At 43.7% G+C, this 13,159-nt stretch overlaps 1 protein-coding gene across 1 annotated transcript in view; it reads left to right on the top strand.

The window, feature by feature from the left end:
- Positions 1-13,159, top strand: part of thbs2 (thrombospondin 2) — a 64,418-nt gene that overhangs the window by 23,950 nt on the left and 27,309 nt on the right. The window contains exons 5-7 of the mRNA XM_033025932.1: positions 1,723-1,919; positions 2,326-2,466; positions 12,222-12,315. Of these exons, the coding sequence (XP_032881823.1) occupies positions 1,723-1,919; positions 2,326-2,466; positions 12,222-12,315 (432 nt within the window). The remainder of the gene's footprint in view (positions 1-1,722; positions 1,920-2,325; positions 2,467-12,221; positions 12,316-13,159) is intronic.

Below are 13,159 nucleotides of genomic sequence, written 5' to 3' on the forward strand. Positions count from 1 at the left end.
TTCCAGTTTGTATCCACTGTGTTTTCCTCAGATCTAAGCCTTTTACTCTTCAACCTATGCCCTCTGGTGTTGGATGTCTCCACGGAAGGGGAAAAAACTTGCCTCGTCTATCTACAGCTGAAACTGGCCCTTATCCCTGCAACCACTCTTGTGGATCTCTTTTGCATCTTCTCTCGAGACTTGCACCTCCTTCCTTTACCTTCAAATGGGACATTGGATAAATACTGGAATTGTGAAAATAAGAAAACTCTGGTCAGAGAACAGGGGAGTAACCTCAATGTGCCAGGACCACCATAAAGGGCCTCCTGCCGTTGAGGTGAGGGCTGGATGGCGACAGGGAGAGTGGTCTGTGGTTCAGTAGAAGGCAGCAGAGAATTCACTGATGAAGGGCTGATGATCACCGATGGAAGGAAGTGATCTTGAAACTAGCAGAGAACAAAAAAGTTGGTGTGGATAGGAAGGAATTGCAGTTGCTGGTTTATACCGGAGCAACTCAGCGGGTAAGGTAACATCTCTTGAGAAATGGAATAGATGATGTTTCGGGTCAAAACTCTTCGGGAAGAAGGGTCTGGACCCGAAACGTCACCTATTCCTTTTCTCCAGAGATGCTGCCTTAATCACTGAGTTACTCCAGCATTTTATGCCTAAAAAGGTTGATGTGATTATTAACAGGCGAGGCAGAGGAAAGTGTGGATGATCCAACAAAGGTACACAGGCCCAGACAATGTAATAAACGGGATAAAAGCTAGCCACTAAAGGATAAACAGTGACTTGTACATGGACTGAGAAATGTTATGGGAGAGAACTGAACACAATAAAGGGATGATCATGTACCTTTCTTGTTGAAATGAATAGAATCCCCTTTGGGATCCACTTTTGTACTTTGACGGCTGTTCTTCTTGCCACAGGTACAGTGTCACTAGCATTTTCACTGCTTTGCTTGTGTGAGCATGAGGTTGATCTTGCAACCCAATCCTGGCTCGGTACTGCATTGAAGATTAACAAGTCATTTAATTGAGGATTTATTGAGGGAGTTGTGGGGCTGCACTTTCCCTGGTGGACAACCTCAGTTCAAAGGGCACAGCACTGGAACCGACCTGTTCGTGGATGAAATTAGGAAGCCCATCGTTGCACACTTAGCAGAAATACAGAATGAAAGCAATGGAAATTGTCTGAAAAAATTTATTGTTTTAGCAAAATTCTGCGATAGGTGGTAGCTTCTCGAACTCTCTGAGGGGGTTCAGCTGCAATTCAATATCACTATGTCAGCAGTATTATTTTATAAGTGATCTGAGGTGTTGAAAGGATGGTGTGTGTTGGGTTTCCAGTGGTTGGCAAGACAGCAGCATTCACATCTGGGCCGTGCTTCTGAAAAAGCTTTTGCCAACGATTTTCCGTCATTATTACGCTCCCCAGTCCTCAGCAATGATTATCTTGGCCACATGTTGATCCTGGAATCCGTTCCCTCATTGTACTGCTTCTAATGCGAGAATTTTATATGCAAAGTTAGAGGTTTGGATCACCAGCAAGACTGTCGAAACAGTTTCATCACATTAAGTGGATAGATTTCTGCTGATTCAGTTTTTGGATGTTTTCCGTCAAAGCGATTGCCTAGTTCGAATGTTGGCAGCACTTGATGCGGCAGCCATTTTGAAATCTCGACACTCTCCATCTTCCCAACACTTGAATTACAGCTCCTGTTCTTTCATTCCCACCGCACAGCTGAAGTCACAAGCAGCCATGAGAGCCAAGAGTATTCAGGTGTCGTCCCTGCTATCAAGAACGATTTAATTGCCCACAAAACCAACAAAGTCGTGGATTTCTGTGACCATTCCTGCTCTGATATTGGGAACATGTTTAAGGAACTTCATGGACTAAGGGTTCTTGTCAGCAATCTGGCTGATGGACTGGTTAAAGTGGTAGGTACCATATGTTTCATATCATAGGGACACCACTTTATCAAATATAATGACCCTCCGTACATGGGGAAGCACAGATACACAGGAATATACCTCATATTGTGTACACAGGGAAACACTGGTATGGAGGAATATATGCATGGGGGCACACAGGCAGACAGGAATATACCGTATGGAGTACATAAGGAAGCACAGATCCACTGGTATGAACATTTCATTGTGTACATGGGGTAATGCATAAATGTACCTTACATTGTGTACGCAGGGTACACATGGGTAGATTGTATATATGGGAGAAAACAGGTAAGCAGGAAAGGAGAAAATAAACACGGGGATGTATCTCAGCATGTGTTCCAAAATGCAGATGCAAGAGTAACTCCTGTTGCACATGGAAAATCTTTTGCAGACAGAAGAAAACGTAATAATTCGTGACATCCTGGAGGATTCGTTGAAGAAGGTGCGTCCGGGCCAATGCTGGCACAGCGGGCGGCTCTTCGACAACAAGGAGGAGTGGACTGTGGACAGCTGCACCAAGTGTACCTGCCAGGTGAGCTGGGCTCAAATCTGGGCCTTAAACACCATCCATGCACAGCAGTGGGAGCAGCTGGTGCCTCGCTCAATGCCCAGATGATAACTTTAGGTTAATTTAGTTTAGAGATATAGCACAGAAACAAGCCCTTCAGCCCACGGGCCCGAGGGCAACTTTTCCAAACTGATGGTGGTGGATAAATGGAACAAGTTGCCAGAGGAAATGGTAGGGGCAGGTTCAATTACAATGTTTAAAAGACATTTGGACAGCTTCATGGATAGAAAAGATTGAGAGGGATAAGGGCTAAAAGAAAGTAAAGTGGATTAGCTTGGATAGACATTTCCGCTGAGTTACTACTATATTTTGTGCCTAGCTTGGATAGATATCTTGTGTATGAAAGAACCTCAGATGCTGGTTTAATTCAAAGGTAGTCACAAAATGCTGGAGTAACTCAGCGGGACAGGCAGCATCTCTGGAGAGAAGGAATGGGTGACGTTTCGGGTCGAGACCCTTCTTCAGACATCTTGGAAAGACATCTTGGCAGGCATGAACGAGTTGGGCCAAAGGGCCTGTTTCCATGCTGTATTCCTTTATGCCGCTATATGTGTTTAAAGATAACATGAGAAATCTTTGGGTTTTGCAGCCAGCCAGCCAGAGAGAATGGGAAGGAGCAGCTCCTCTTCTCATAATTACACCTCTTCTCAAGACAGCCTGTCCACTCTTTCTTGATTTAAGTACTATTTCAATTTTGGCTTCACTCCAGTAAATCGTTCTTGCACCTTCTCTAGTGTCTCAATATCCTTGTAATAATATAGCAACCAGAAGTACGTTAAAACTTTTAGTACAGTCCAACCAAGGTTAAATTTAAACAAATTAAATTTGTTGCCTATTAATTCTATTCCTTCAGAAAGAAAAGAGCTTTGCTTGCTGTTTTATAACATTATCAGCCCATGTTGGCTACTTTTACTGGTGTGTCTAACCACTCGCCATTTCCCTCTGCTCCTCTGCTATTTAGAAATGTGGGAAATGAAATACCCCCCTTAGTCACCTGGTGCCTCTTTGCAGAGTGGTCGTGCTTGTTCTTTCTCCACTGCACCTGAGATTCATTTCCATTTGAGTGGAAACCAACATCATCTGAATCTTTCATTTTCCACACACTTTGGATCATCATAGAGTCATAGAGTGATACAGTGTTGAAACAGACCCTTCGGCCCAACTTGCCCACACCGGCCAACATGTCCCAGCTACACTAGTCCCACCTGCCTGCATTTAGTCCATATCCGCCCAAACTTGTCCTATCCATGTCTAACTGTTTCTTAAACGTTGGGATAGTTCCTGTCTCAACTACCTCCTCTGGCAGCTTGTTCCACACACCCACCACCCTTTGTATGAAAAAGTCATCCCTCAGATTCCTATTAAATCTTTTCCCCTTCACCTTGAACCTATCCTACTCTGGGCAAGATATTCTGTGCATCTACCCGATTTATTCCTCTCAGAACACAACAACCATGTAGTCATTGAAACAAAGACAAATTGATCAGTATGGGTGTCAGGGGTAATGGGGAGAAGGCAGGAGAATGGTGTTGAGAAGGAAAGATGGATCAGCCATGATTAAATAGTGGAGTAGATTTGATGGCCCGATTGGCCTAATTCTGCTACTATAACTTATGAACTTATGAACTTTGACCTCAATAGAAACAGGAATTGTGAGAGGCACAGAACAATCCCTGGTTCACCATAGCTGCTCTATACTGTAGAACCTCAATTGCATGGTGTATTCCCTCTCAATGTTTTAGTTCATCCTTTGGATGTTAGCATCAACAACAAACTTACGATGTAAAAATTCAACCTTGAGCGATTACTTCAAGCACAGCATGGGGACGACTTTAATATTTAGTTCTTCACAGAATGCAGATGTTACAGAGAGTAGTTGTCTGTACCTTCCATGACAGTAGTTGGCCATACCATGATATAATTAATAGACAACCCTAATGGTTGGTCTAGAGTCACATATATGCTCGTTATGGTAAGGATGGTAAGTTTTTTTCCCAGAGAGGTATTGGTGAGTGAAAAGGGTTTATAAACAACAACAATAGTTTCATGATCAACATTACCATGATTAGCTCAGATATGTTTCTTGTATTCCCAGTTTTAATTTAATAATTTGAAATTGAATTCCCCACATGCTGTGGTGGGATTTGAACTTGCACACTGTGCATCAATGTCCATTCCACTGGCTCCACTGTGCCCTATTTACCATGACCAAGGCACCTCTAACCATACCCATTGCACCCTGCTTCTGAAACCAAACCACACCACAACATTGTACACACATAATTCATATACAGTGCCCTCCATAATGTTTGGGACAAAGACCTCTCATCTACTTATTTGCCTCTGTACTCCACAATTTGAGATTTGTAATAGAAAAAATCACAAGTGCACATTGTCAGATTTTGTTAAAGGGTATTTTTATACATTTTGGTTTCACCATGTAGAAATTACAGTTGTGTTTATACATAGTCCCCCCCATTTAAGGGCACCATAATGTTTGGGACAGAGCTTCACAGGCATTTGTAAATGTTCAGGTGTGTTTAAATGCCTCCTTAATGCAGGTATAAGAGAGCTCTCAGCACCTAGTCTTTCCTCCTGTCTTTCCATCACCTTTGGAAACATGAGGAGCAAAGTTATGCCAATGAAAGTCAAAGAAGCCATTATGAGACTGAGAAACAAGAATAAAACTGTTATTAGACTGATTTTAGTTGGGAGAGGAAGGTGGAAGAGATGTAAGGCTGAACAAAACAAAGGCGAGTGATAGGCGGACATCAGCAAAACCTTAGGCTTACCAAAATCAACTGTTTGAAGCACTGGTGAGCTTACTAATCGCAAAGGGACTGGCAGGCCAAGGAATGCCTCCACAGCTGATGACAGAAGAATTCTCTCTATAATAAAGAAAAATCCCCAAATACCTGTCTGACAGATCAGAAACACTTTTCAGGAGTCAGGTGTTGATTTGTCAATGATCACTGTCCGCAGAAGACTTCATGAACAGAAATACAGAGACTACACTGCAAGATGCAAATCACTGGTTAGCCGCAAAAATAGAATGGCCAAGTTACAGTTTGCCAAGAAGTACTTTAAATAGGAACCACAGTTCTGGAAAAAAGGTCTTGTGGACAGATGAGACGAAGATTAACTTATTTCAGTGTGATTGCAAGAGCAAAGTATGGAGAAGGAACTGCCCAAGATCCAAAGCATACCACCTCATCTGTGAAACACGGCTGCTGAAGGTACTGGCTCACTTATCTTCATTGATGATACAACTGCGGATGGTAGAGTCACACAGAGAGTGGTGAATCTCTGGAACTCTCTTCCACAGAAGGTAGTTGAGGCCAGTTCATTGACTATATTTAAGAGGGAGTTAGATGTGGCCCTTGTGGCTAAAGGGATCAGGGGGTATGGAGAGAAGGCAGGTACGGGATACTGAGTTGGATAATCAGCCATGATCATATTGAATGGCTGTACAGGCTCGAAGGGCCGAATGGCCTCCTCCTGCACTCCTTTCTATGTTTCTATGGTAGTAGCATAATGAATTCTGAATTGTATAGACACATCCTATCTGCTCAAGTTCAAACAAATGCCTCAAAACTCATTGGCCGGTGATTCATTCTACAGCAAGACAATGATCCCAAACATACTGCTAAAGCAACAAAGGAGTTTTTCAAAGCTAAAAAATTGTCAATTCTTTAGTGGCCAAGTCAATCACCCGATCTGAACCCAATTGAGCATGCCTTTTAACCATATAATAATAACCATATAAACCATATAACAATTACAGCACGGAAACAGGCCATCTCGACCCCTCTAGTCCGTGCCGAACACATAATCTCCCCTAGTCCCATATACCTGCGCTCAGACCATAACCCTCCATTCCTTTCCCATCCATATAACTATCCAATTTATTTTTAAATGATAAAAACGAACCTGCCTCCACCACCTTCACTGGAAGCTCATTCCACACAGCTACCACTCTGAGTAAAGAAGTTCCCCCTCATGTTACCCCTAAACTTCAGTCCCTTAATTCTCAAGTCATGTCCCCTTGTTTGAATCTTCCCTACTCTCAGTGGGAAAAGCTTTTCCACGTCAACTCTGTTTTATATGATGAAGAGACAACTGAAGGGGACTAGCCCCCAAAACAAGCATAAGCTAAAGATAGCTGCAGTACAGGTCTGGCAGAGCATCACCAGAGAAGACACCCAGCAACTGGTGATGTCCATGAATCGCAGACTTCAAGCAGTCATTGCATGTAAAGGATATGCAACAAAATACTAAACATTACTACTTTAATTTACATGACATTGCTGTGTCCTAAATATTATGGTGCCCTGAAATGGGGGGGGGGGGGGGGGGGGGGGGGGACTATGTATAAACACCGCTGTAATTTGTATATGGTGAAACCAAAATGTATAAAATGGCCTTTAATAAAATCTGACAATGTGCACTTTAACTACATGTGATTTTTTCTATTACAAATTTCAAAATGTGGAGTACAGAGGCAAATAAATAAATGATGGTCTTTGTCTCAAATATTATGGAGGGCACTGTAGAAGGGCATTGCACAGGTGTTTGAAATGAAAGGAAAATAAATAGGATTCATTTTGAGAGAAGTGGTTGAGGAGTCAATGGTCGAACAGCTTTTATTGGCCTACTGGCTTTTTGTGTTGTATGAATCTTCTCTTACCTGATCACAGCCACTTGGGTCATTTCCTACTCTCCTTTCTGCACTCAGCTGTCATCCACACAGTTCCATATCCTCTATCTAAGGATCTCTTCCTTTGAGTGAGAAGTCATGTTAAACCTGAACCAAACCATGGCCAGATCAAACACATGAGCTCTGAATTCAGCTCCCTCCCAGAGATTCAGTGGGAAAATTTCAGCAGACTCACGGGAATGTAGCAGGATAATGGCAGTGACATGGAAGATTAATCATGAACTTGATGAATGGCAGAGGAAGCTGGAAGGACCTATTGGCCCATTCCTGCACCAGTGTTCACTGTGACGCTTCTCCCGAAGAAGACAGATAAGGATGAGAGACGATGGCATTAAAATGTACACAATCCTTCTGGGATGGGTAGGGTATACTTTAGGCCAAGTTTTCCAAAGACAGGGGTGTCTAGAAGCAGGGATGAGATTCTCAGAATAAGGGGTCAACCATCCAGGAATTCCTTACTCAAGAGGGTTATAAAATATACTCAGTGGCTGAGTATATTCATCACAGAAACAAGAGATGTTTGGAAATTCTAGGAATTAGAGGACACAGGGTTTGTACAGAAAAGTCCCGGTGTGGTGAAAGAGCAGCATTGATCTTATTTAATGGTGGAACAGACCTGAGGGATCGAATGCCTTCTTTAGCTTGTGTTTCTTGTTATGAATTCAGGAGGAAATTCTTCAACTAGACTGTAAAATACAGATGCACTTTAGATGAAACTGGATCAACACGGGAGGTGAGGAGCAGTGCGAGGCTCTTGTGGAGCAGGTTCAGCATCATGAGCAGGCTGGCCTGTTTTTTGTTCAGTGGGACATTCTGCAACCATCCTCCTTGCTTCCCAGACCCTTCCACTTCACCCCCCTGCCCAATGATCTTTAATCCACTGGTCCCCATGCCCAGTTATGAGCTCAATGAATAGGCAGTAATTGCTTTCGTCTGAGTGCGAGCTCGACTCCATGGAACTTGGGAACCTGAAGCTGGAAGGCATAGTGGAGAGGCGGTGTAATGCATACACAGCCCTGCTCCCAGGCTGGAGAGAAACCGCAGCAAAGAGTGAATAATGGCTTTTAAAATCAGATTTTTTACAGATGTAATCGTCATCTGTGAAATGCTTTACTCCTCAATGGTTCCAATCAGTGAAAGCATTTCCACGCGTCTGGCAGAGGCAGGAACCACTTGAACGTGTTTTTTATTATTACTGGGGTGGAACTCTGAATGCATTAAACTCTTCTGATCCCGAATTGCCAGGCCAGTATTTATCTCTCAGCTGACATCGCTGAAACTGCCTGATAATCTGGTCATGTACCTTACTAACGTTTATGGGAGTTTGCAGCACACAGATCACCCGGCAAGTTTCCAACTATTGCACCCGTTGGACTGTAAAGGCACTTTCGGACGTTACAAAATCAAGAAGGGTCATGAATGACAGGGTTTACCTCATTACACCCCCTGTAGATCAAGCCTCTCACCCTACATTCGCACCTCTGGAGGGTTCTGTAGAGAAGCCAAAGTGACCACCTGTTCTCTGCCGTTGCTCCACGTGGAATATTTCCTAGGTCCTTGTAAGATTTCACCATGGAAATAATCTTCAAAAGTTGTAGAAGCCCACCCTGCTATCAGGGTTTATAGAACCATATAGAACCCAACCAGATGGGTGATCCTTCTTCCATTTTCTCCTGTCACACATCTTTGAAAGAGTTCTTCCACTCCTACCACCCCTCTTCTGCAAATGTCTCTTTGTAAAATACTTATCCCATTCCCTTCTGATAATTACTAATGAATTATCCTTTCAGGCAGAACATGGCAGGCTGTAAGCACCCTTCTCTATGTGCTGCTTCCTTGTGAATGGAGAACACAGGCATCGTCCCCAGCTTAAACTCTCCCATTGGGCTGGTCTCTGTGCATTTATATATAGAAATGCACTGAAGGAATAGCGCATAAAATAAGCCCTTCAGCCCAACTAACCTGTTTGGTGTTTGACCTCTGCGTGAGTAGGAAGCCATAATTGCATTTGGCCTAAAAAACAAAGTGCTGGAGTAACTCAGTGGGTCAGGCTGCATCCCTGGTTGCGACCCTTCTTAGACTGATTTTAGTTGGGAGAGAAAGGTGGAAGAGATGTAAGGCTGAACAAAACAAAGGCGAGTGATAGGTGGATCTAGGTAAGGGGAGTTGTTTGGCAGATGGACTGGAAAAAGTCCGGAGAATTAAAGGAGTCAAAAGATTATTAGATAAGGAGAGAAGAATTAAGGGGAGCGTGAATTGTGAGTACAGAGACAGGGATATAGGTGAAGTGGAATTGGGGATGGGGAAATAGTGGGAGAAATGGGTGTGCATCCAGGTGAGGCACAGGGAAGTGAGGTGGGATTGGGGAGAAAGAAGAGGGGAGATGTTGTTGGTTAGTTACCTAAAATTGGACAATTCAATGTACATACCATTGGGTTGTAAGCTACGCAAGTGGAATATGAGGTGTTGTTTCTTCAGTTTGTGCATGCCTCACTCTGGCAATGCAGGAGGCCCAGGACTGAAAGGTTGCTGTGGGAATGGAAAGGGGAGTAAAATGGTAAGTGACTGGCCTGACTCTTATTCAGAACCCTTATAACATTCAGATTTTCCAACTTCAGGTTCCTGTTTCCTGTCCAAGATTCCAGAGGTAAGGACTCACCCTGAGGTATAACCCATGACCCTTGCTCCTTCTGCCTGACCTAAATCAGTGCCCAAGTATACCACGTAGACTTGCATTGCACTCGTATCCACCTCTGAGCTGAGTGTTAGTGCATCTTTTGCGGAGAAAACTGGGAGACTCAATTATCTAATAAGGCACCTTTGCACCTCCATGTGGGATTCTCACCCCTGATCCCCATGGTAGGGAGAGGAGCAGAGATCCCAGTTTTTCCAGCAATCAGTTCCAGCTTCAATGCACCACTCTGAGGTCCTCTTCTATTTAGTCCATTGGGATTGACAATGACTTCCTTAAACCATAATGCAGAGTGGAAGATGCTAGAGTTTAATGGTTCAATGGTACTTTATTGTCACATGTACAAAATGCAAACGCACAGTGAAATTATTTTCTTACATCAACTACCCTAGCCACGGTTCACCGGCTTGACGGAGAGTATGAATCCTCTTAGCATGGGGTGATAATTGTACATCAACTACCCTAGAGATCGACAGAGCAAGCTTTTGATTCATTTCAGAAGTTAGTTTGAAATTGCATCCTTTCCCACCCTTAATTTCCATTTCCTGAGCACATTGTCGATCCAATTAGCATACATCCACGCATAAAATTGGGTGCAAATAGGTGTAAGTAATGAACGTCCCAAACTCAAATTATTTTTGTCTTTAAGTATTCCTTTAACTATTGCTCATAATTATTCAACTCCACATGTTAATAATTAGGGAAGCTCTTCAATGTTTAATGTGACTCAGATTGATGCCATCAAATTTCATTCAGAGAAACAGATAATTGGCAGCAGACTAAGTTTAAGGAAAAAACAAACAATTGCTGTAAAACAATCCTAGCTGCTGAGCCTGGGATTCTGTCAATGGCTTTGAAGGGAGCCTTTGAGCTGACACAGTCACGGGAAACTTGTAAGGGAAGTCTACAGTTTGGGGATGGAGCCAGTTTTATTTTGGGCGGGGATACTTTTTGGGTGGAGGGAGTGAGAGATGTCATAAGAGGTTAAGGAGATGTTTGCCTCATTGAATGTATGCATTAGCGGCCTGTGATCTGCCGCAGTTGTAATTACATATCGACACAAAATGCTGGAGTAACTCTAGGACAGGCAGCATCTCTCAAAGAAGGAATGGGTGATGTTTGAGGTCGAGACCCTTCTTCAGACACTAAGTCAGGGCAGCTGTGCAGATAGTTGATTTCATTGGCAATACAAAGGACGTGCACGTCGACAAAATGAACTCTCCATGACTCATTTCAGAGATTGTAATGATTTCAGTGTTGAAGGAGCTAAATATTCAACGAAGTAACATCATAGAGTCGCACAGCACAGAAATGGGCTCTACAGCCCACCAAGTCCACATTGCTCAGCAATAGTAGTTCAATTTGCCTGCATTAGCTCTGTATCTTCCTGTGCATTGCCTATTTAATTGCCTGTCTAAATGTCTCATACGAGTCTCTGTCTCAACTACCTCCTCTGGCAGCAACCTCCACATATCAACCATTTTTTGTTTAAGAGAGACAGAGAGAGAGATTGATTGATTGATTGATTGATTTCAGGTCAACAACTTTCCATTACAGTTCTGATGAAAGATCATTGCCTGACCTGCTGAGTATTTGAAGGATATTCTGTTTTAGCTGGTTACATATAGCTTTTAACCCAACAAAATGGAGCAGGTTTTTTTTTCCAGAAATGTTACCTGAGGTCATATCAGGATAACACACCAAGAGCTTACTCAGAGATATTGATGTTAGGTAGAATCTTAAGGAGAAGCAGAGAGATGTATGCTCCAGAATGGATGGCATTGGCATGAATGGCGGACTAGCCATTAAGGGAGCCGAATTAACGGAATGCAAAGATGGGGGAGGGTAGGTTTGGTTTTCAGGGATGTGGGTGAGTTAGTTAATGGAAAAATGTTTAAATTCACAGGCAGTCAGAAAGAAAATGAGACACCGTGTGAGTTAGGATATGATCATCCAAGTAGCAGAACTGAACGTGTCCTCTTCCCTTTGAGATTCCCTATTCATCCAACACTCCTTCACCCCTGAAATTCCTTCTTCCCCTGAGGATCCCTCATCCCCTGAGATTCCCCTCCCACCGATTCCCTATTTACCTGAGGTTCCTTCTTCCTCTGAGATTCCGTTCCCCATTTCCCTGCAATGTGAGGACTGAATGCAAGACTGGAACCCATCCGGAGAGGGACAGGCTTATTGTGTGACCGGTTAGGATAACATCTCCGTGCAGTTCGCAGGCATTTCCTGGAAATTCCTTCCCTGGAAGGGAACTACTCTTTTTAATTACTTCTCAATAATCTTCTTAATTACTCTGTGCAGGATTTCAGCATCATCTGCCGCCGGATCACCTGCCCCCCCGTGTCATGTGCGAGCCCCTCCTTCACCGAGGGCGAGTGCTGCCCCTCCTGTCTTCGTGAGTACACACCGTGTTTCCAGGCCGAAGTTCTGTAATGGATAAAGTGTATTTGCAGGGTTTCCCAGTGGGGATCAGAAGCAATAACCCCTTACGGTGGCAGGGAGGAAACGGCAGTAATGTAAATGGTGCCATGTAAGCTGCCTTAGGTGGAGTGACCTGCCTCAGGTGGAATGACCTGCCTCGGGTGGGGCGACCTGCCTCGGTTGGAGTGACCTGCCTCGGGTGGAGTGACTTGCTCCCGGTGTGTGACCAGTTTCAGGTGGGGATCAGAAACGAAAAGCCCTTTTGGTTGCAGTGTCAAAACCATAGCTTGAAAGTAATATCCATTGTGCCAAATGTCCTATACTTACAGGGTGACCTCAGGTTGTCAGCCTGAGATTCCTGTACACTCCCCCTAAAATTCCCAAACCCTCTCCCTTCTGAAATTCCCCTACTCTCTCCCTGATTCCCAGATCCTCTCCACCCTGAGATTCCTAAACCCACTCCACCCTGAGATTCCTGTTCCCTCTCATAAGATTTGTGTTCCCTATCCCTAAGATATCTGTACCATCTCACTAATATACCCGTACCATCTTCTCCTAAGATTCCCAAAACGTCACCAATATTCCCATACCCTTTCCCTGAGATTCCGATACCCATTCTTGCTGAGATTCCAATGTCCTCCCCCATTTAAGATTTCTGAACTTTGGCCCACTGAGATTCCGACTATTCTCCCCGAGATTACCTTACCCTCGACATTCCAAAAGCCATATATTCTCTGCCCTGAGATTTCTATCCTCTCTGCTCTCTGAAATTCCCATATGCTCCAGACTGTGAGATATTCCTGAGTATTTTGGCAATG

Source organism: Amblyraja radiata, chromosome 8, assembly GCF_010909765.2.
Source record: "Amblyraja radiata isolate CabotCenter1 chromosome 8, sAmbRad1.1.pri, whole genome shotgun sequence".
NCBI classification, from domain to species: Eukaryota; Metazoa; Chordata; class Chondrichthyes; order Rajiformes; family Rajidae; genus Amblyraja; species Amblyraja radiata.